This window comes from Zeus faber, assembly GCF_960531495.2.
Source record: "Zeus faber genome assembly, chromosome: 9".
NCBI lineage: Eukaryota > Metazoa > Chordata > Actinopteri > Zeiformes > Zeidae > Zeus > Zeus faber.
Window position 1 is genome coordinate 29,679,928 of NC_137197.1, and position 24,830 is coordinate 29,704,757.

At 42.9% G+C, this 24,830-nt stretch overlaps 1 protein-coding gene across 1 annotated transcript in view; it reads left to right on the plus strand.

Moving 5' to 3' along the window:
- Positions 1-24,474, plus strand: part of sorl1 (sortilin-related receptor, L(DLR class) A repeats containing) — a gene marked incomplete at both ends in the record, with an annotated part of 77,232 nt that extends 52,758 nt beyond the window's left edge. Inside the window, 22 exons of the mRNA XM_080006765.1 lie at positions 1,157-1,267; positions 1,408-1,539; positions 1,700-1,831; positions 2,211-2,345; positions 2,840-2,992; positions 4,446-4,622; positions 6,669-6,797; positions 7,720-7,846; positions 8,177-8,346; positions 8,472-8,584; positions 9,409-9,513; positions 9,644-9,710; positions 9,842-9,924; positions 10,559-10,649; positions 12,938-13,128; positions 13,233-13,352; positions 14,481-14,645; positions 15,360-15,534; positions 15,638-15,744; positions 16,158-16,350; positions 23,548-23,760; positions 24,407-24,474. Coding sequence (XP_079862891.1) covers positions 1,157-1,267; positions 1,408-1,539; positions 1,700-1,831; positions 2,211-2,345; positions 2,840-2,992; positions 4,446-4,622; positions 6,669-6,797; positions 7,720-7,846; positions 8,177-8,346; positions 8,472-8,584; positions 9,409-9,513; positions 9,644-9,710; positions 9,842-9,924; positions 10,559-10,649; positions 12,938-13,128; positions 13,233-13,352; positions 14,481-14,645; positions 15,360-15,534; positions 15,638-15,744; positions 16,158-16,350; positions 23,548-23,760; positions 24,407-24,474 — 2,957 coding nt within the window. The remainder of the gene's footprint in view (positions 1-1,156; positions 1,268-1,407; positions 1,540-1,699; positions 1,832-2,210; positions 2,346-2,839; positions 2,993-4,445; positions 4,623-6,668; positions 6,798-7,719; positions 7,847-8,176; positions 8,347-8,471; positions 8,585-9,408; positions 9,514-9,643; positions 9,711-9,841; positions 9,925-10,558; positions 10,650-12,937; positions 13,129-13,232; positions 13,353-14,480; positions 14,646-15,359; positions 15,535-15,637; positions 15,745-16,157; positions 16,351-23,547; positions 23,761-24,406) is intronic.
- Between the last annotated feature and the right edge of the window lie 356 nt (positions 24,475-24,830).

Consider the following 24,830-nt stretch of genomic DNA (forward strand, 5'->3'; position numbering starts at 1 on the left):
TCTCTGTTTCACACATGATTGTACATACATAGCAACAACCGGATCATCTCATTTGCAGATGACACCACAGTTATCAGCCTGGTAAGCAACGACGACGAAACAGAGTACAGAGATCTTAGACTTCAGGAACCACCGAGGGACCCGCTCCCCCATCAGCCTGGACGGTACACCTGTGGAAATCCTCTGTTGCTTCAGTTTCCCTGGGACTACAGATCTCAGAGGTCATGCTCAAGAAGGCACACCAGCGCCTCTAACCCCTACGGTGCCTTAAGAAATGTGGCTTAAGCACACAATGGTTTGTGAACTTTTACTGTGTCACCGTATAGAGCGTTCTGACGGGTGGTGCCACCGTGTGGTATGGGAATACCACTGGGCAGGACAGGAAGCCTCCCAGAGGATCATGAGGATGGTGGACTGATCACCAGGTGTGCACTTCCATCCATCAAGGATAGATCTGACCAGATCGGAGACGGTGTCAGAACAAGGCCAGCTCCATCATACAGGACCACAATCATGCTGGGCACCAACTGTTCTCCCCCCTGCAGTACGGTCACCGGTGCCACAGCATTTGAACCAGTACAAGCAGGTTCAAGAACAGTTTCTATCCACAGGCAGTGCACCTAATAAACTGTTAATCGCTCAATTATTGGACTTTTCACTAGGAACTCGGCTACATAGCACGCAAGCACTGTCACTGTACTGTACTGCTCTGGTCACTATTTATCATTATACTTTATCATTATATTGTTTCTACCTTATTGTTACCATTTATTATGCTGTATCTATTACTGTAATTTAATCGCACCAAGTGCAAGACATTTTAGCACCACCCGCCACATTTAAAATAACATTTTTACATAGTCAGTTTTACTGTATTAATTTACTGTATTAAGTTATTTATTTTATTACTTTTACATAATGTTTAGAATTTATGTTTAGAAGTGATACTGCAGGAGTAAATAGGAAGTAAGCATTCCATTGTAATTGTTACATATGGCAATAAAGAATCTTTACTTTTGAGGTAGAGATACATATCGAGGAAGATAAAATGTTAGATATTGAGGTATATGATAGATGGATATTGAGGTAGTTGGTGATGGACGTCGAGGTAGATGTGTTTTCTGACTCTGTACTCTATATGCCACATGTTCACCAGAGGGCGAGCGCTGCATGGGCTTCCATTGCCCCAACGGCACGTGCCTGCCCGCCTCTGCGCACTGCAACAGCGTGCAGGACTGTCCGGGGGGCGCCGACGAGCAGAACTGCGGTGAGTCGGGGGCGCCACGGTGACACCAGGCCATAAAGTGTCTTTTAGTCCAATTAGACCCGCAAATAAATTCTGCTCAGAGACAAAGTAATACACACACAGCACTGATCAAATCCTAATTAAACCAAGCTGCCCTCCAGACCCCTTGTGTACGCGCTACATGGAGTTTGTGTGCAAGAACCGCGCCCAGTGTTTGTTCCAGTCCCTGGTGTGCGACGGGACCAAGCACTGCGAGGACGGATCCGACGAAGACAGCGCATACGCCGGCTGCAGTAAGAAGCGCACACACAACACACACAAAGGCATGCAATTGCCCTTTTTACCCTTTTGCTGGAGTGTCTCAAGCATTGCTTTAATATTTTATGATATTTTTTCGGGAGACGTATTCGTCCAGTATTCATTTGCGTATCTCATTTTCTTCTTCCTGTTCAGCCACACCGACGGAATTTGGCAAAGTGTGCGACGCGTACACTTTCCAGTGCACCAACGGCGTGTGCGTGAGCCTGGAGTGGAAGTGCGACGGCATGGATGACTGTGGGGATTACTCAGACGAGGCCAACTGTGGTGGGTTCCTCCTACACACACACAAATATACACACACACACACACACACACGGGCATACACAGGTGACATGATGATTTAAAAAAAGAGGCTGTTTATGTATAATTATATAAATTAAAAATTGTATTGATAATATATTATATTATTATTATAATATGATTAAAACATGAAATGTTTTGTTCCTCAAAAGTTGTGGAAGTAGACAAACTTACAGCACAAATTCCAGTCGGAATTACATATTTCACGCTATTCTAATTTTGAGAGGTCAAACTAGTATCTGTGAATAATAGTCTCATTGTAACTCAAAGAAACATTTGCATATGTTGTTAACTGTATGTACTTGTGTGTCTGTCTGTGTGCGTGCGTGCATGTACCTTCCAGCCTCTCCCACCGAGGTTCCAGGCTGTTCCAGGTATTTCCAGTACGAGTGTGGAAACGGCCGCTGTGTGCCGACCTGGTGGAAGTGCGACGGAGAGAACGACTGTGGGGACTGGTCTGACGAGGCCCAGTGCACAGGTACACACACTGCTGATAAGATGTTAACGTTAAAATGTTATTGTGAAAACACAAATGCCGTGTTTTCATGTATAATACATGTTATGTTTACCATTTGTTTCCGGCTAGATGAGATTCCTAGATGTTTGGCGATTAAGTAAGGGATAAAGTGCAGCCAGCCAGTCATTCTCGCAAACCTCCAACAAGGGTGATCAACCCAGGGGGTTTATTTTCCTTGAATGTCCGGCTGGCTGCACATTACCCTGCTTATTACACGGCTACTTGCCAAATAGATAACATGTAGGTGGATTGATACAAGGGATGTGAAACCAGAAAGAGAAGTTAGAGAAGTCATTATTAACCGACCATTATTCAGAAGTAACTGACCACTGATTTTGCCACTATTGACCAATCAGAATCAAGTATTCCACAGAGCTGTGTATTCAACAAGAGCTTATATTCAACCACAATGAACGCCCCACAGCTAGTTTAACGTAACCCTTCCTCCCTACCAGGGGGGGTCACCCCGCACACGCCGGCCCCTGGCCCCTCGACATGCGCGCCCAACCGCTTCCACTGTGGCTCCGGGTCCTGTATCATCAACACCTGGGTGTGCGACGGCTACGCAGACTGTCACGATGGCAGCGACGAGCTGGGGTGTCCCACCGGTAAGGAGCTCTCATACTGGTACTCAGGGCCAGCTCTAGACAAACTGTTGAAGGGGCGGTAACAATGTAGGTTAGAAAATAACCTACATCTAAGATATAAACACACACCACTCGCGCCTGTGTTGGTACCGTCGGAGCGTGTCATCCAGCCCATAGGGCTGGAATCCTATTGTTTTGTTCGGATTTTTATTATTCTTCTCCTAGCCATGATCACCAGTCAAAGTACCTGGCGCTCAGAAACCGTTGAACCCACGGACACGAATGAATGACTGTTGTATTCGGGACAGTCCAGACATGCTGTGGTCCATGTTTGACGCTCATCAGAGTTGGGACGGTTGGAGACGAGAGACAGAAGAAACTGATGCTGTGTTCCATGGGAACTCTGAAAATTGCATTCCTTGTCAGACTTTCATGGATGTCGGGGATCTGACAAACCCACAGACAATCGGAATAACATGTGTATTCAGGACAGTTCCAACATGGCGCCATTCGAGTTTCATCCAGATCGGTTCAGCATTGTAGATGGAGTTTGTGATCAACAATCACCACCTCACCGAGATGGCCCCACGCCCAGCACACACAGATGCCACACAGATGTGATGGCACTGCAGTCTAGCAGGACGACGGTTGTCGGCTCCGGCAGACTGCTCGCCAATTGGCCTTTCAACTGAATGCAATTGGCCCTTGTTTTTCGTGTTATTAATCCATGCATCCGGCCATCCAGGCCAGCGGGAGCTCACAGCAGGCTCTGTGGAGCGCTCACACACACACAGTCTCCTTGGACACGGGACACACGGGGCTTTTTTAATGTTTTTATTTTTTTTTTATGTTTATGCCAGCGCCCCAGGGCTGACCTGACCTGTAACTGACCTTCTTTTTCGGATGTGATTTACTGTATATCTGGCCATAAGAAGACTGAATTCATGTGAAGAAAGCCCGATTGATTCAAAGATTTGAGCTGATTTATTTATAGGTCTATAAGATTATTATTGTGAAGGCAGATGGCAAAATGGATGAATAATTGTGATGAATAATCATGATCACAGTATTGACTAAAATAATCATGATTATCATTTTATCCATAATCATGCAGCTCTACTTCAGAATGATATCCGCCGTTAGTTGCGGCGTAGGAAACCCATCCACAGCCGCAAACACCGCCCGATCATGGAATTACTCTGTAACCAGGCCAGAACAAATGAACTTCTGTGGTCACAAAACACACCGGAACAGAGAGTCAAAGCAAACTCCTCCATTGAACTACCCTGGACCCATGTAGTGCTGCCTGCAGCTATATTTATTATTAATATTATTATTAAGAACAAATTGTTCTACAGAATCTGTAATCTATGACGGTGGGCTGAAAATGGCAGTTGTAAAAGAACTTAATGGCAACACCCAATGTGTAGTGGAATTCGTATTAATATGGATATCCCTTTGTGCCCTGTCACAGTGGCTAATGGAACCGTGGCCACGGCGCCCACCCACGCGCCCCCCCTGCCCCCCTCCCCGGGTGGCCGCTGCACCCGGGGCCAGTTCCTGTGCCACCGGCCGCCCCACTGCATCCCTGACTGGCAGCGCTGTGACGGACACCCCCACTGCCAGGACGGCTCCGACGAGGCCCACTGCCGTGAGTTCCATGCGCCCACACACACACACACACACACACACACACACACACACACACACACACACACACACGCACACACGCGCACGCACGCACGCACGCACACACGCTCTTACTACTCTGATCAGGTTGGTTTCCTGAGTAAGGTTTTGCATTAAAATAAAAAAAACCTGTATACAGGCATTTGGACTGAATTTTTTATTTTTATATATACTTTGTGTCTTCTTTCAATGTTACAGTTTCTACAATATTAAATATACAGCCACCATCTTCTTTCGCTAATTAACTCTAAAAGCGGATATGAAAATAACAACTAATGTTAGAAAGTAAAAAGAAATACCGCTAATAATAAAAGGCAAAAAATGTAACTACATCAATAAAATAAAATATATATACACTATATATGTATATCATATTGTCAGTTCAGACAGTGAGGGGTCTGAATGACTACAGGTACTCCTCTAAATGACCTACCTGTTTAACGACTGTTCAGACTTACGACCAGATCTCTGACCAGTCTGTATTGTACATGTTGTGGTATTGTACAATACCACCGTCTCAGCGTCTTCAGTATATACACTTTATATACTATATACACTACATATAATATATACACTATATATACTATATACACTGTATACATCTCATCACCGTTCTCAGTCTCGTTCCCGCAGTCTGTCAGTATTCACTACACTAGCGTTTGCAATGGCCACGCCCACTTACCATGAATAACACGGGTTTATCGACCAATTCGCTTAACGACCTGGTCCTAGGAACAGAACTCAGCCGTTTAGTGAGGGGTACCTGTATTTGGTGAAGACGAAAACCATAACAGCAGAATTCAATTTCAACAGATAAAAATAAAATAAGCCTAAGCAAAAAAGTTAGATTAAGTTAGTAGCTGCCGTATAGTTGAAATCAGACGTTATTCAAAGAAAATTGCACCAGTGTAGACACACTGATGCGTTTCACAGTGCGTGTGTGCGTGCGTGCGTGCGTGCGTGTGCGTGTGTGCGTGCGTGCGTGTGCGCATATATACAGTGCGTCCGGAAAGTATTCCCACCCCTTCAATTTCCCCACATTTTGTGATATTACAGCCATATTCCAAAATGGATTAAATTCCTTTTTTTCCTCATCAATCTCCACACAATACCCCATAATGACAAAGCGAAAAAAGTTTTTTTAGAAATTTTTGCAAATTTATTAAAAATAAAAAACTGAAATATCGCATGTACATATGTATTCACACTCAGTACTGTGTTGAAGCACTTTCGGCAGCGATGACAGCATATGTAACATAACAAAATGTGGGGAAAGTCAAGGGGTGTGAATACTTTCCGGACGCACTGTATACACGTGTCTGTGTGTATATATATATAGTGACATAGATGGTGCAGCACTAGTTGCAGCCTGTTATGGTAGCTCTGGTCAACATGTTTTCTGTATTATCTTGTGTTTATTTTGTGCTTTCTTTACTGGCAAAACGCTGCATACGGGAGCCTTTTTTTATGATTCAAAAACGTGTGTTTTTGTAAATTAGCTGCTGTTGCAACACTGAAATTTCCCTTTGGATATTAATAAAGTACCTTTATCTTATATATTATACTGTATAATTTGCAATATGTGACCTGAAAGCAGGGTGGCCTCGAGTTCAAGTTCACGAGGTTATTTCTCACACACATTTCCACATCGGTCATACATATGCAGTGAAATTTCGTGACACCCGGACGAGGGCTCAGTAACTGGGGGGGGGGGGGGGGGTTGCGGTTTCCAACTATGTGATGCGAGCGCATTGCTCACCTCCTGTTTTGCTGCGGTTTGTTGCGCCATCAACCTCACATCTCACATCCTTACTCTTTTTTTCTAAATCTAAAAGTAAAAACAAAACACCACACACCTATAGATAGATAATGTATGGTATATATGTGTGTTATGTGTGTATATATGTATATACAGCATATGAACGTGTGTATACAGTATATATAATTAGCAATGTAACTAAAACTCTGTTGTTGTTTTTTTGTGGGGCGTGGGCATTTTCTTGTGCAGCAACCCGCGGGCCCCTGTCCTGTGTGAACGGGACGCTCTGCGCTGACGGGGAGGCGTGCGTGCAAGACAGCGAGCGTTGCGATGGTTTCCTGGATTGCTCCGACCGCAGCGATGAGACCAACTGCACCTGTGCGTGCGCGTGTGTGTGTGTGTGTGTGTGTGTGTGTGCGTGTGCGTCACACGAAACGTGACAGCCCTAATAATCAATATTTTTGAACACATATTTTTTCTTTTGGAGTACCCCCTGGAGTACCCCCATTTGAGAAACACTGATCAAAGTTTTGATCATGCGGCGAATTCCACGGCACATGTTGTTTCCAGCGCTGTTTTCAAAAGGCTGCTTTGACGAGGTTTTCCTTCATAGCAAAATAAAAACACGAAGGTTTGTCATTTTTTAGAGGCAGAGATCAGGTAGTGACCCGTAGCAGGTTGGAGACGCACGCGCGGTACCGGCGACCCATACCACGCCTGCATCTCCAATGTCGTAAAGCGATCGAGTGCACAGAACCGATCCGGTAGAGGTACAGATCCGGGAGTGACGACAGCCTCAAGCTCAGTGTTCTACTACAGAGTTGTTTAAGTAGTGTAATGTCGCCCCCCGCTGGCCACTGGTGTGATGTTCACATCCTACAGTATTGATGGTGAACAGGTTAAATGTTATAACGTTGGCATTGTTAGGGTTTTGGAAAACATAACCTTCTTAGGTTATAGAGAAAATGACGAGAAAACATAACATCATGAGTATGCCTCTAGAAACTGCACATTATTTATGTAAGTCTTAAAGAAAACATGCCAAAAAATGTAACTTTTCCAAAATGATTCCAATTTTTGTAAATTAAATGTTTTCAACAGTTATGTCTAAATTCTATACATGGAAATGATAAGAAGCCATTGCCTCTTATTTGATACATTGTCGTTTCAAACATAAATTTAATTTGCGTAACAAACTGTATGTTTTCTCATGCTCGATTATAACACCTGAAATTCCCTGTGGATTGATGAAGTGTTGTTTTGTCTTCTTTGTGTTTGTATTTGTCTCTCTTACTCCAAGTGGACACTCTGGCCTACAAGATCCAGAACCTCCAGTGGACGGCGGACTTCTCCGGGGCCGTCACGCTGACGTGGACCCGGCCCAAGAACCTCGCCCTGGACTCCTGCTACTTCCTCATTTACTACAGGTCCTTTCTAGCTTCCTATATTATTTTCTATTAATATTATTATTTTTTTTATCCATTTTACTGAGGGGGCCTTCAACCGACTAACCTGGGGACAGAATGATATTTACCCATATCATCTCATTCACAATGCTTTTCGGGATCTCCCTAGATTTTCATAAAGGTATATCAGATTTGGAATTTGCTATGACATGATTAACCTTTGGCTGAAGCGAGAGTGTCCGGGCGTCTCGAAATGTCTGCGACTGAAGCTCTTTTAAGCTTGGTGCTGAGACCAAGAGCCATATTAAAAATGTCATAAATGAAAGGTTAGATTTGCTATTTTCGCCCCAGGCTGGTGGGCAGCCAGCAGTGGACCACCATGGACACCCACAGCAACAAGAGCAGCTACAAGCTGACGGTGCTGCAGCCCGACACCACCTACCAGGTGAAGGTGCTCACCCAGTGCCTCAGCAAGCAGCACAAGACCAACGAGGTCATCACTCTGCGGACGCCCGAGGGACGTGAGTGCACAGAAGCTTCCGTTTGAGCGCTTTCAATTTTCCATATTTTTAAAAATTTGGACTACATGGATATACTGTCGTTATGATTGGTTTACTGAAACGCGTTCTACGTGGCGGGCGAGCAGTGCCGGACCCTCCCAGGAACCTGCAGCTGTCCTGCGACAACGGCGAGGACGGCACAGTGGAGGAGTCCTGGAGCCCGCCTGACAAATCCCATGGCCTCATCAGAGAGTACATTGTGAGTTCCAAACCATTTTCCCCCGTGCTTTTTTTTAGTTCCCACAGCTACGGGAGGGGGGGGGGGGGGCACAGCATACTACTGATGATTGGTGATATTGTTTAGTTTGCATGCTGCATCGACACAGACATTTCTCACTGATATATCCATGACAGTACAACATACTTTCTCTCCGTCTTTCTCACACACACACATCGATCAAAATCCGACTTTTAACGTATTTCCAACATTTTAGATGGAAACTTTCACTTCACTGAAACATTGAACTCGACACAATGTTAAAAAGGCTTAAAAGCCGTTCTCCGAGCGGTCTAAAGGTGGATATGCCTCCCCTGATGTATGTTGCACCTTGGAGGCATGGTAGCAGACGCCAAATGCTGTACTGGTCCGTGCATGGGATCATCGTGCAAGTTTTTCATCAACACAATTTGAAAGGTTATAAATAAAAGACAGGGGGGAAAGGGAACGCACACTCTACCTTATTACTCACTATTGGTTAAACATTACCAAAGCAGTACCTTTGTTAATATCGAGGTTCTGGACAATATTTGTCATTATTTTGGCTTGTTAATTGATTTTCAATGAACATATATTAACAGAAAGAAAGCGTTTTTGTCTACTCCCATGTTGGTAAGAGAATAATATGAAAAACATCCCTTTAAGGTTTTGAACAGATAAAAAATATGATTAACTGTGGACAATGATATGCTTAATCTTGACAGCCCTAATATATATTATGCACAGAATTAATCTGCAATATCATTGATTTGGCGAATGGAGCCTGAAACAAAATGACGGGCGGCCGGCTCCTTGTATGTTTGCAGGTGCAGTACAAAGAACAAGGCGGCGCCGAGTGGACGTATGAAACCGTGCCCACCACCAGTGCCGTGGTGCGGCGGCTGGTGCCCAGCACGCTGTACCAGTTCAGGGTGAATCTCACACACACACACACACACACACACAGTTGGTATTCCTTCATTTCTGTCCGTTTTCATTTTTATCAATCAATACGGGAGGGGGGGTGTTCTTAAACTAACGCCACCCCTCGATGTTTTCCAGGTCGCGGCGGTGACCAGTCATGGCATGGGCAACTGGAGCGAGATCAAATCTGTCACCCCAAAGAAAGGTGCGGCGACGGCACGTCACCCCCTGCTGGCCGCTCTCATGTCTGCACCTCGGAGCATTTGGTTTTGGGATGCCTCCATTAAAGAATTGCGCTCTCTCTCTCCCTCTCTCTCGCTTTCTCTCGCTCTCCAGCTCTCCCCCCTCCGTCCGTCATCACTGACAGCATCACAGACGACTCCATCAGCCTGTCGTTCAGCTTCAACTCCCAGTACGAGGTCAGTCACTTTTTCACTATTTTGTCCTACCATTGTTTAGATGACAAAATAATAACAACATATAAATGAATAGTGATAATAATAATACCTCTGTCAGACACAGTTGTGGAAAGTTTGTTTCAATGTTTAAGTACTTTTTTTTACTGTACATACATTTTTCAAGTATCTGTACTTACTGTACTTGACTTTTGACTTTTACTCGACTAAATTTCTTAGCCAATATGTATACCTTTTTCTGTACTACATTTCCAACACAGTTATTTTTTTTAATATATATATATATATTTGTATTAAATACCTTAGCTTACTTCAGATATGTATGAGCGTCATCGTTTATAATGGGGTTAGGGTTAGCTAACTTTTAACAACTCAATAATAACTATATATAATTACTACTAAATTATAAAAAAAAAAATACAAATTAACAAGTACATTTAATAGCAACTACTGCTATACTCTTACTTCAATAGAAAGATCAGTGTGGTGCTTTCACCTTCATGAGCGTATTCTTTGTACTTTTATTTCAAAGGCCTGCATACGTCTTCCACCACTGGACAGACATTCAACCCAAAATGTGTCCCACAAGGTGTGCTTTTCTTTCATATCCACTGTGTTCCATTCCGTGGGGTTTCAGGTGAAGCACTACGTGGTGGTTCTGTCCTGGCTGTTTGATTCCCACGTCAAGGAGAGCAGGAACTACACGGTCAGGGAGAGGATCCTCAAAGGTATTTTTCACTTCGATGTAACGTGATGATGGAATTCCGCTTTTGAAGCCGAACAAAATGTCATTCTGCGTCACAATTTTATTGCTAAGTTTCATTGGAAAATCCTTTCAATTTTTACAAACCTTATTCTCTCTCTGAACTCCAAACTAAAACTCAGCTCATCCTAAGCTTCCTGGGATATTTCTGTCGTGAATTTGTTAAAAGTGTAAATTACAAAATGAGGTTTTAAAGAGGAATAAAAAGAAAATACTTAACCTGTTTTTAAAGTCTTTTATTTAGTAAAACATATGTATTTAGTTTATTCACGTTTATTATGTTGATAGACTTGGTTTGATAGATGTTTGACATCATATGTTGTCAGGCGGTACAACTGTAAATAAAGCCTTGTTCGCCATTCAAGTCACAAAACCCCCAAAATATATATTTTCTTTATCGAACTTTATATACATTTTTTCTAATATACATTTGTCTTCATAGCTAGTTTTTAATTTTAATGATTGACTTGGACACAAAAATAAGGTTCTTTATTTTATACTTTAAATTTTATTAATTTATCCCTGTAAAGCCCAAATAAAGAAAGAAAAAAACAAATTTGTTTTTCACCTTTCAGATGTTGTTGTAGGAGGCCTCTGATGCAGAAATGAAAGCCTGTTTCAGTACGTTTTTAGGGGAATTATGTAATACTGCACCATTCGCCCTAGGTGGGAGCAGAATTTCTGTATTTGTACTCACATTGTCTGAACAAATATACAGAACAACAGGGTTGATTGCTTATTTAGCCCCTTACACGATAACATGCATAATAATCATATTTTTATACATTTATTTATTAATTAATAAAAACAGAATACAATTGTATTTGCAAAACTGAATTTCATCTTAGTCCCAGTGTTCAGCCATGTTCCTTTGTAATGATAGTCCATCCGAAAGATTATTTTAAGTTATTTTCCTCTGAAAAGCAAAGACGAATATTACACTTGCTGTAACACTCTACTTATCATACTTAAAGGAATACATGCATCCCCAGAACACTTACATCCTCACATTCAAGACCATTCTCATCTATCCCTTCACAATGCAACAAGCATCCCCCGAAAAATGCGTGAACTGTTTCTGCCAAATGCAACAAGCAGATATTCGGGCAAAAAAAAAAAAAATCCCAGAAAAGAGCCCAGGATCAGTTAAATATATATTTTTTAACTGATACAATAGGTAGTGTTTCAAATACTGGAACAGGAAATAATTCATTTATTTATTCATTTCTGGTCTAAACTCACCATTCTAACAGAGAAAACACATTTAGAAGTTATAGTGAATCATCAAAGACATTTATATTACTGTTTTTCTCCATATGTGAACATGTGGGAAGTGCCATGTCCGCGTGTAAGCTGCATGTACCAACCTCACCCAGATATGTAGAATTGCTACACAGACATAACATGCTCGAAATCACATTTCATTAATGTTGTGGCAGTTTCTCCTACCACACGCCATCCAAGTGGTGTTTTCAGGGCCCTCCGGCACAGAGACACAGAACACGGGGGTTGTAAACTCCAGTTGATTGTAGAGAGTGGGCCAGGTGGAATTAGCCAGGGGCATATAGAACATGTCATGACAGGGCTCCTATCCTGAGTGTGTGTAGGGATGGCTGTTTTACCTGCTGCTCATTAGACCAACCAACGAGCAACAGGTATGCAGCCACTCTGACCCGATCACCTACATCCATGTCAGGCTGTGTGGCTGTGTGGCTGCTCAACCAGACCATCCCCACACCACAAATGTATTCCACTATAACGAAATATCTAGACATGTTCTAGACATTGTAGTAATAACAAAAAAATTAAGGCTTTTTACTGACTTAAAAGGGGAGTTTTTATTTGAAAGGCAGTAGTTTTGGTCTGGACGCCAGACTTAAATTTCGTACGGTTTCTTCCACCTTTGAACACATTTTAAAATGGAATTGACAAATACAAAATACTCAAATGTGTTTCTGTAGGTAGTGGGAGATTGTTTTGCTTGTGGCTGTTCGCTTTTATACTGCACGGAGAACATAGAAGAAAACTGGGGGGGGTTCGAACCTCATCCGCAAGTCGCACCTCTAACCTTTTCTAACCTTTTCTTATCCCTTTCGGACCCGCCTCCCTTCAGGCAGTCGAACAAGTCGACCAATCAGGGCGTGCTTTGACGCGCAGTGATTTGTCTCAAAACAGTTTGTTTTTGCTTGGCCTGAGATACACTCATCCCTTCACCCTATCACACCTATAGTGACCTTTATTATTTTTGTGTAGCTGCCAACCTGACGGCGGGCACGGCCTACGAGGTGGCGGTGTGGGCCCACACCAGCGTGGGCGACAGTCCCACTGCTCTGTCCCGCCAGCAGACCGCCGGCACGCAGCCCGATCCCCCGCTTCTCAAGGCCCGCGCCCTCAACCAGACGGTGGTGGACTGCAGCTGGACCACCAGTGGACCACCCGCACAGGTCCACCACCCACTGCCGCTAGCAAGCCTACGACCTGCTCATGTTGGTTCTTTATTTTTCTTTTTGTTTGGCCTCACGGCATCTGCCTTTGTGTCTGTTTCCAGGTCTATGGCGTGTACTACGCCACCTCCTTTCTGGACCTGTACCACAGCCCCCGCAGCGTTAACACCAGCGCCCTCAGTCTGACCGTCACCGTGGACAGTGATGAGCAATACCTCTTCCTGGTACGGTGTGCCCTGCTGACGGAGAGAGAGACTGGGGGGGTTGACCTGACAATGGGGTGCTGACCTGACCCGAACTGACCTTCTTTTTTGGATGTGATTTGTATCTGCCCATAAGAAGACTGAATTCATGTGAAGAAAGTCCTATTTCGATTCAAAGATTTGCGCTGATTTATTTATAGGTCTATAAGATTATTATTGTGAAGGCAGATGGCAAAATGGATGAATAATTGTGATGAATAATCATGATCAAAGTATTGACTAAAATAATCATGATTGTTATTTTAGCCATAATCATGCAGCTCTACTTCAGAATGATATCCGCCGCTAGTTGCGAAGTAGGAAACCCATCCACAGCCGCAAACACCGCCCGATCATGGAATTACTCTGTAACCAGGCCAGAACAAATGAACTTCTGTGGTCACAAAACACACCGGAACAGAGAGTCAAAGCAAACTCCTCCATTGAACTACCCTGGACCCAATGTATTGCTGCCTGCAGCTATATTTATTATTAATATTATTATTATTATTATTATCATTAGAGAGAGGCTGATACAAGAGACACTGAGAGACTGATATGAGAGAAAGGAACTGAGGAAGAGTTTTAGTTAAAAAAAAAACCCTTTAATTCACTCATGTATTTACTGTGATTCAAACGGTACAAGCATAAACATGTCTAAAGAAATTCAAAAATAATATAATAAAGTAAAGAATATATTTTTAGAGAGAGAGAGAGAGAGAGAGAGGGAGAGAGAGAGAGAGAGAGAGGGAGGGAGGGAGGGAGGGAGAGGGGGAGAGAGAGAGAGAGAAATTGGAGAGGGGGAGATTGATAAAAAGAAAGCGAGAAATGGTGATGAAGAAATAGAGCCCGAGAGAGACTGAAATAGAGACAGACGCTGAGTAAGGAAACGAGACTGAGGAAACCGCAAAAGGAGAGGGAGAGAAAGTGAGCGTGACAGAGAAGCGGAGACGGCAGGGTGGAGACGGCAGGGTGGAGACACCGCAGCTAGAGGGACGAGTGAGGGGTAGAAAGACTGGAGAAGAACCAGAGTCGGAGAAATGGAGAAAACAAGGGGGAGGAGATCGAAAGAGAGCGGGGAAAAAAACCCAGACGCATGTGTCTTTCCAGATCCGAGCCATCTCTCCATACCTGGGGCCTCCGTCCGACTCCGCCGTGGTGAAGATGATCCCCAACGAGCGGCTCCCGCCCCGGAACCTCCACCGGGTGGCGCTGGAGAAGACGCAGGCGCTGCTCAAGTGGCAGCCGCCCTACGATGTCCCCAGCTCCCCTCTGGTAAACCTGCGATGCTTAGTATTACAGTATGATATGGAGAAATGAATATGTATTAATATCCTTACTCGATGGATAATTTCCGAGTGTAATCTGATGTTGTGAGAGCCGGTAATTGGCGCAAAGTTTTGAAATGTATATATTTTTTATATATTAAAAAAAAAAAAATTATTGTATGGTTATTTTGTTAAGTTTCTTCCACTTTAAATACTCTTTCAAATGTAAATGACAAATACAAAACACGGCAAAATTTCACAAAAATGTGTGTTAGCGTGGGGAGTGGGAGATCAAATTGTTTGCCTCATGTTTAATGTTTATCATTATGTTTATTATACATGATCAATGTTTTTTCTCATCTCATTTTTTGTATGTTTCAACTATCCATCTATCTTTCTGTCTTGTCTGTCAGTCCGTCATTTTAACGTAGCTTTCTCACCATATGGTTTGAATTTTCCAACAATATTATTATATTGTATTTATTGATATTGTAATTTTATATTATTTAAATATTTTACAAATATTACAAATCTAAAGATGTAGTCAGGGCTCATGTTACATGTCATGTGTTTGCTGACTAGTAAACATGCTAAAACTCAATTTTGACACCAGTGTGGTCCTATTCAAGGTAGGAGTTTGATTCATGAGCAGACATTGATGTGTAAAATCCTTTTATGCGAATAAGTAAATGAGTGTAAAATGGTTGTTTTGAACCCCCAGACGTACGCCATTCACGTGCGGGACGTGATCCGCAAGTCGGAGCATGACTACAAGATAACGAGCAGCAACAACACGGTGGAGTACCTGCTGAAGGGCCTGGAGCCCGGCGGCCGCTACAGCATCTCGGTGCGGCTGCGCAACATGAGCAAGGAGGCCAGCTTCACCCTCAGCACAGGTGAGACTTGAAGATCTGAAAACGTTTTGTCTTTTCATCCCAAAACTAAAATCCATTTTGATGAATTAACATCCTCCTCTTTTGTCTCTCTCTTCTCTCCCAGTTTCACTGCCTGCCCCTGAGGCACTGAAGATCCTGACGGAGAAAGACCACGTTTTCCTGTTTTGGAAGAGTCTGGCCGTGAGGGAAAAAGGCTTCAATGAGAGCAGGGTGCGGAAATTAATATTCCACAGAGATGAGTTTAGATTAGTGAACTTTATAGTTTTTACAACTTAGGTAGTAGTTAACTATATATACTTTACTACGTAGGGAGTAAAGGACGTACGTACGTAGGACTATATAGTACTAGAAGTATATAGAACTACATAGATGTGAACTATATTGATGTTACTGTGGAGGGAGTAGCAAACAATTTACAACATTACTTACTACATTATAGTTAGAAATTATGCCAATTATAGTTACCATAAAGTTACTCAATTAGGATGTTCATCATTTGATTATACAGTATATCATCACACAAAAAGTTTATTTTATTCCATAAAATCAATGTGACAATCTGCCACATCGCCGTACCCTAATCATATATACCCCATCTCCCTCCTTCCCTCTGTGTTCCCCAGGGCTACGAGGTGCACGTGTACGACAGCGTGACCAACCAGTCGTCCTTCCTCGGCAACACCAACGAGACCTACTTCCGCATCAGCAGCCTGCTGGCGGGCCACAACTACACCTTCTCTGTGCAGGCGCGCTGCCTGCTGGACGGCCAGCTCTGCGGCGAGCCCGCCCTGTTGCTCTACGACCAGCTGGGAACGGGTACACATACACACTCAAACACACACACACATTCCTGTACTGGTTTCAAAGTGAAGTCCGAGTCAATACATCTGGTAAGTGAGGACCCATGTTTCTGGTACACTTCTAAACCGAAAATTTGTCAATTCGGAGACTGGTCCTCACAAATATGGTAAAACAAACACACACACACACACACACACACACACACACACACACACACACTTAGGACCAATCATGGCCTGTCTGCAAATGTAAACATTGTGTTGATAGACATAAGGTCTCCAAAAAGTTTTATATACATAAATAGGTTTATATAACTTTATTCATCTCCGGAGCTGCAGTGTCGCAGCAGCTCTCTTCCAACAATAGGCAATAATAATATATAGCGTGAGCGGTAGAATTTCCCTATACACAGCGCTTAATTTGTGCTGGATCCTGCCGGAACATGTTCCGGGACGCCCCAGATTGGGACCGGCATCTATTTGATTGGATCCGGCACCTCAGCACAAGCTGCAGAGCTGTCCCTCGAGCTAAGAACTCCTCGTTCCCCATTTCTCCAAACAAAACAAAAACAACTTGTGTGTGTTTATGGCTGTACTCGACTCAGGATTTTGTCAGTCGAATCGCATTCACACGGGTGTCCCTCTCCGACGGTACAGACAATGCATAAGCCAGCGATGGGGTATCCGTGATCGCCGCGCAAGAACGGTGTGTTTTTATTTAATGTCAGGGCGCACCGAGAGTCGTCTCCGGATATACAGTAAATATGTTAAAATATATTTATGATTCTCCTTATTTATAATTCCTCATTGAAATGTTATCCCTGAACATTTTTGCAAGCTCCTATCTGTTTTATCCTGTTATTGTAATGGACATTGAGTGACAAAAACAAAACAAACAAAAAAAACGACTGCTCGACTTGAAGAACCTCAGTCGACTGACCGGTTTCCAACTGGTGATTCAACTCGTCGAATTTCAGGGGGCAGCCTTATTATTTTTTATTTACGTTTCCTAATTGAACGAAACAAAAAAAGCCCAGTGCGTCCGGCTCCGTGTCACGCAGGGCAGCTTAACCCCTCCCCCCTTTGTGCGTTCTGTACATACGTTCCGTGAGTTTTTTTTCTCCCCACGACCCGCTGGATCGACAACCTTTCTGTGTTCCGGCATCTCCTCTTTTACAAATTAAGCACTGCCTTTACAATAAACCTCAACGTTAATTAGAGAATGGAAAAATGTGAAAATATACAATAAACCTAATGGTTAACAATAACATAATGGCAATATACAGTAAACCTAATCATAAACAATACATATAACCTAAGAGGTAACATAAAACAAAAAAAAGGACCTACAAATAAACCACAGGGAAAATCTGAACTGCACAATAAACCTAGCTACTGACGAGAAGATAGATACATTTTCCATGGACAATAAACCAAACAAGTTAACTATAAAACAAACCTAAAATAAACAAACCTAAAGATAAACAATGAGCAGTAAAAAATTGGTCAGGTCCTATAAACTTAATGATAAAAATCAAATGTAAACCTAAACATTTATGGTAAATTGAGCTCAAATGAAATGGTAAACAAGAAAATAATTGGCAATGTACGGTAAACCTAGAGGTTAACTCAAAGATAGAGAAATGATGTGCATAGTAGAATCTTTTTTTAGTAGTATTTTAGTATTTCAAGTAGAAATTCTAATGCGTAATAATACATTACAGCAATGAAAAGTTAAGAATTATTTTGAACTAGTTATGAACTAATACAAATTCTTTCACTTGAGTAATTTGTGTTTAGAAGTCCAATTAACCTCCACACACACACGCGCACACACACACACACACACACACACACACACACACACACACACACACACACACACATACAAAACACACACAATAGAGTGAAAGAAAGAATAGTGGAAAAGCAGAGATAAAGTGTGTCAGATAACTTTTGGGGGGGGGGGGTGGATTCAGAAAACATAAAGTATCTTGTTTAATCTTGTATTTGGAAATGTTTGCCCTCTCCCTGGGGAAAAAAAAGTTTTCATCCAAATCAGGAATGAGCAATTGTTTTTTTAAATGTTTTTTTTATGATTTCTGTAGGCAAACTTTGGCTTACTGCTTTAAGGCAGGGTTAGGGGTAGTGTTGGGCAATGTGCCAAAATTGTTATCACAATGAAATATTTCCTAACATTCAATCATCACATTCAAAAGAAAGGGGGTTTAAGTGATTTTGAAAGTGGCATGGTTGTTGGTGCCAGACGGGCTGGTCTGAGTATTTCAGAAACCGCTGACCTACTGGGATTTTCACGCACAATCATCTCTAGGGTTTACAGACAATGGTCCGACAAAGAGAAAATATCAAGTGAGCGGCAGTTGTGTGGACGAAAATGCCTTGTTGATGTCAGAGACCAGAGGAGAATTATAGAAAGGCAACTGCAACTCAAATAACCACTCGTTACAACCAAGGTTTGCAGAATACCATCTGAACGCACAACACGTGGAACCTTGAAGCAGATGGGCTACAGCAGCAGAAGACCACACCGGGTGCCACTCCTGTCAGCTAAGAACAGGAAACTGAGGCTACAATTCGCACAGGTCACCAAAAATGGACAATAGAAGATTGGAAAAACATTGCCTGGTATGATGAGTCTCCATTTCAGCTGGGACTGTCAGATGGTAGGGTCAGAATTTGGCGTAAACAACATGAAAGCATGGATCCATCCTGCCTTGTATCAAGGGTTGAGGCTGGTGGTGGTGGTGTAATGGTGTGGGGGATATTTTCTTGGCACACTTTGGGCCCCTTAGTAGCAACTGAGCATGTTTTAAATGCCACAGCATACCCGAGTATTGTTGCTGACCATGTCCATCCCTTCATGAGCACAGTGTACCCATCTTCTGATGGCTACTTCCAGCAGGATAATGCACCATGTCGCAAAGCTCAAATCATCTCAAACTGGTTTCTTGAACATGACAATGAGTTCACTGTACTCCAAAGGCCTCCACAGTCACCAGATCTCAATCCAATAGAGCACCTTTAGGATGTGGTGGAACGGGAGTTCCACATCATGGATGTGCAGCCGCCAAATCTGCAACAACTGCGTGATGCGATCAGGTCAATATGGACCAAAATCTCTGAGGAATGTTTCCAACACCTTGTTGAATCTATGCCACCAAGAATTAAGGCAGTTCTGAAGGCAAAAGGGGGTCCAACCCGGTACTAGGAAGGTGTACCTAATAAAGTGGCCAGTGAGTGTATATATTGTCGGAGGAATTCTGCTGCCTGGTCGGTAAGATAAACCTACCTTGCTTCCAGGAACAGACGAGATCCTCGTTCTATTAACAAAATTAATTTTGCAAAATAAATGAGACCCACACAGTAATAGACTCTGGAAACAGTGATACAATATTGTCTGGTTACATTTGTCTGGAGTCAGTTCTTATTCATACAAAAAGTTGGGTGTATCCTTTGGACTAGCCCTTAGTTTTATGTTTCATCCTTCATACAATAATATATGAGGTGTACTCGTAAAAAATAATGAGCAATTACAGTTCGGGCAAAATGGGGAGTGAGAAAGGAATGCGCACCTGGCCCTTCTCCCCAATTAAAGGTTTTGTGGAGACAGAGGGCCCTGGTACTGCCTTGTGCGAGCTGAGAGTCTTATCTCTTACTGAGCAGTCATGCTGACCTTCACACACTTGGAGAATTGCAGACATGGCAGGATACAGAATACAGGAAATATATGGACACGAGAATATAGGCATATTTTCTATTGTACTCCTTCCCTCTTTTTTAATGGAACAACACCCGAAGGAAAATGCACTAATGACAACATTTTTATACAATTAAGGCAAAAATGTCTGAAAATCATATGAATTGAATACAATACAAATTATATGAAATCACTCAAAGTGTCTGATTTAATGTAAACCTTCAGGTCCGTCTGGGGAATCACCTTACCTCACACAGATATCCTAAGACTCCTGTCGCAGTAAATATCCGACAGTGCAAATCGTGCAGGGTCATTCAATATTCTGGAACACATTTCTTGAATGTCGCCTGAACATAATCCCACCTACACAATCCATTAAAGGGGACCTTTTATGCAAAGAGCGAAAAAAAAAAAAGGATAGGCTGGCGGCTGTGGTGCATGATCCGCCGTGCGTTTCTCCAAACAAAACCAATAAAAATAGCGTGTTTTTATTGTAGATGTATTTATTTCTTTTATTTTACGACCGAGAGCCGCACTGCGGTGTCCTGGTGCGGAGTCCGTGACTCCCAAGCGTGAGCTCCCAAGCGTGACTTACAAGCACGGCAATCAAAGTCGGAACCTTTAAATTAGGCCTTGAAGATCTGATATGAGTGAAGATTCAGCAACTGGATTGCTTATTTCTCGCCTCAAATTTGTTCAGAAACATATTTTGTTGGACTGATAGGGTAAAATCAGTAAAAGTTATGGAGTAAAGTGAAACCTGGAAGTCATGCTCAAATGCCATTGACTCACAGAACTCGGGCCTTTGGAGAGTGGCTCCTTTTAACAAAAAAACAGCCCTTTTTTGGAATTAGTTTGTAAAGAGGTATGTTGGATAGAATGCATAATCTGAGTGGTACTCTCAGCAAAAAATTCAAAAACATGTTTTGGGGACCTTTACCCGTATTCACTTGCGTAAAAAGGAGCACAATAGGTCCCCTTTAATTACAGTAAAAATAAGAATCTAAAAGCGATAAAATAACTGGAGAATCTGATCACTACTGGTTTATATGATTCATCCATGGCTTTGATGGAGGGAGAGAGACCTAATCGCATTGGTCTCCCTGACAGCACTTCATGCTGGGACAGTCCAGTCACACCATGTGATCGTCCTCGCATTTTCATCATTCCTTGTAGCAGGCATAAAATCCAATTGCGTTTACCTTCACTGGGATCCAATTTAGAAAACATGTAAATTATCACCAAACATGTTTTTACCATGAGAGGGCATCAGCTCGATAAAGTCCATGATGATTTACTCAAAGGTAGCACTCTGAGTAGGATAGGGAGGAGTTGGCAGTAGTAACACCTCTCTGTGCATTGTTCCCAGCCCTAACAACATTTTTACAAATGTTCTAGCAGAAATTGTGAAGCCTGGAATTTTGATGAGCAAATTTGGTGGGGGAGATATAGTTTCCCCTGCGGACTATACCAAATGTCTTTCACAATAACCTTTGGCTTTCCACAACGACAGTTCAGTTGCCCGCATGCCTGTGTTTGGAGGGAAACAAGGTTAGTCACAAAATCTATATCCTCATCCGTGGGAGAGACAACCATTGTTAGAACATAAGCAATGTCAGATACAGCAGCGGTTTTGGGGGGAGCGTGAGTGCACATTTACAAATAGAAATCTGGCATTGTAACATTAAATGGATACTCTGTATATCCCATTAGTCAGCTCCACTACACCTTATCACATTACCTATTGCTGCAATTAAAACAAACGGACACGTTCCAACAAGTAGACACAAAAACACAACATGTTGCACAAAAAAATACAAACACTGGTTATAACAAAGACAAATGATGAACAGAATACCCCCAAATAGTTGTACTAATTAGTTAAATCATCTTGGTTGAATTTTCAAGTGCTTCAGTAGAAAGAACTGGGCGGGGTGAAGCCACAACGGCTATCGCTGCCAAGAAGTCATATGGATCTTCATCGTCAGCGGTGGGAGAAGAGTAGCTGGATTAAGAACGGTGCAACACATCAAAGTGACATGAGGATGTGAAAGTCGCACCATGTTGATGATGGAGAGCTGTTGCTAGAGAGGAATGAGCCATTTTGCTCTGGAGCAAGATGGAGGCTACAGCATGTGATACTAAAACAGTGAGCAACAGAACCTAATTTATCTCCAGGAGGTTGAAACAACACAGCTGACAATACCTGCTGCTAAGAGCGATTCAAATACTGGGGTAATTCCCTTTCCTGATAACAATTCACTTTTATGACTTTCCCTAAACCATCTCTTTATCCTGCCCTTCATTACTAATTCTGGCAGTACAATGCAATTCAGAAGGGTCATAAAATCTCCACTGTGGTTCTGCAATTCCTTAGCTCTTTTTTTTAAATTATTATTATTATGGATGTATATGTGGCCCGCTTTGCTGTAAATCCCATGGATAGTGATAACCTGTGTTTTCTGGGCTACATTGAATCATGGAATATTCGGCGTCTTTCCTCACACGCAAGATTTCAAGACCACTCTCCATGTGGGGGGGGGGGGGGGGGGAGACCACTCTCTGTACACTAAATGGTAATGCCTAATAAACACATCAGCTCTTGGCCACACAGGTGAACAGGGCAACAGTTGGAGAGTATGAAGCTGTGACGTAATGTTGTGATGTTTGCTTCATCTCCATGGTCCATTACATCTAAAGGTGCAGTGAAACTCTGCACCATTCTTAGTCCTGCTGCTCCTACAACGGCGGTCGAGCATCCCGATAATGGTGGCTTTGATTTATTTTGTGCATCCATGCTGTGCTGTGCCAAACTATAAGATATAATATAATATCCCACTGCATACCCGTTGCATTCCATCTAGGGGAAGTCAGTAGTTAAGGGTTTAACTCGGTTCATCTCCATTTTGGGCCTTCTTGCGAAATTTTTATTTAAAAAATCCCCCCCCCCCTCTTATTGGTGCTTAGCATTTGGGTGATCCCGTTGGGACCCGTCTGGGGGGGTGATAATGACCCCTGCTGTCATCTTGGGTTTGCTGTGTGATTCACATGTCTCTTTGGTTACTCTACAGGTGGGTCATTCGCGTAACCCGGAACCCCTGAGGACCCCAGTGGGTTCCCAGGTTACAAAAGTCCTCGCTGTAGCATAACCACTCTCTGTGCGCCTTTGTACAGGCAGCCGTTCTGGTTTGGTTATGTTGCTTTAGTTCATTTTCTGCACCTTACAACCCGCACACACATCTGACACTCGTCCACACGTTATCCTACTGACATCCGCACCCTATGATTTAAATATTTCGTTAACTCTTTAATTCATCTGACTTTTATTTGGTTAAATAAGGCATATTTTGTAAAGTTCATCCTTGGTGTGTCTGCTATATGTTGTTGCCAAAGGGTCATAAGCAGCCTTACCCTCCATGAAAATGAATAAAATTAGACAACGTCAAAACGTCAACAAGCTAAAATATATTGTTCTTACACCCCTGTCGAGTCCAGGTGCCAGCGATGCCTCGCAGGCCAAGGGCCAGTCAGAGGACATGGCGGCCGTGGTGGTGCCGGTCCTCTTCCTGCTGCTGCTGGGCATGTGCGGCGGCCTGCTGGCGCTCTACCTCCGCCACCGACGCCTGCAGAACAACTTCACCGCCTTCGCCAACTCCCACTACAACTCCCGTCTGGGCTCGGCCATCTTCTCCTCCGGGGATGAGCTAGGTGAGGATACATTCCCCCCATTGATGCTGAACTGTTTTCGGTACCTCTGTATGGCTTCTGCTACACATAACTTTTTATTACTAAAACTTTTTTCCTACAAGGTAGTAGCTGTATTTGCTTTCATTGGAGCACTTGGCGTAAACTGCCATGTGAAGGGAGTTGACTGTGTTTACTGAGCAGTAATCTGTTGAGTTAATGATTATTTTGTTCCATTAAAAAAAAATCCCATATTCTATACTTTTTTTTTTTAGCTTTTTAATAAAAAGTAATTTAATGTATTGTGTGTTGTGTATGTGCTCATCCATACGCTATATCCATTGTTTTGTGTTGTGGTCTGCCACCAACGTTTAAAGCAGCGATGCTGATAAACCAGCATAGCTAGTGATCATCAGTAAACTGTCGGGGAAAAAAAAATAAATCCATGATCAGAAGAAAAGAAAAGCTGCAGTTTTGAAAGGGAAGTACTGGGAAGTGTAATCCACCCATCACAGACGACTTTACGGATTACCACTTTAAGTCTGTACACAATAGCAAATGACTTCCGTTTTGCTTGAAGGGTGTTTTTGCTTAACTCTTTATTTTTGCAAACTTCGGTCTCTCTCTCTCTTTCTCTCTCTCTCTCTCTCTCTCTCTCTCTCTCTCCAAGGGGACGATGACGAAGACGCCCCCATGATCAGCGGCTTTTCAGATGACGTGCCCATGGTGATCGCGTAGCGGGACCTTCTCCTCCTCCTCCTCTGCTATCACCCCTCCCTCCCAGCCACCATCTCTTCCTCTTCACTCCCCCCCCCCCCCCCTCTCTCGCACCCGGTTCACAAGTGACCCAATAAAACAGAACGGAGGTGAAAAAACAAACAAAAAAAAACAAAAAAAAACCTGTGATGGTAACCACCCCCACCCGCCTCCATCCCGTCCCAAGATCACGCGTCAAAAGGCAGGGCCGTCCGTCCGGTGAAGAAGAAGATGAGCGATGAGAGGGTTGGAATGGAGAGATATTTTTCAAATGTTGACGTTGCACTTTTTTTGGATGCGCAATAACTTATTTTTTTATAATGATGTTAAATACATAT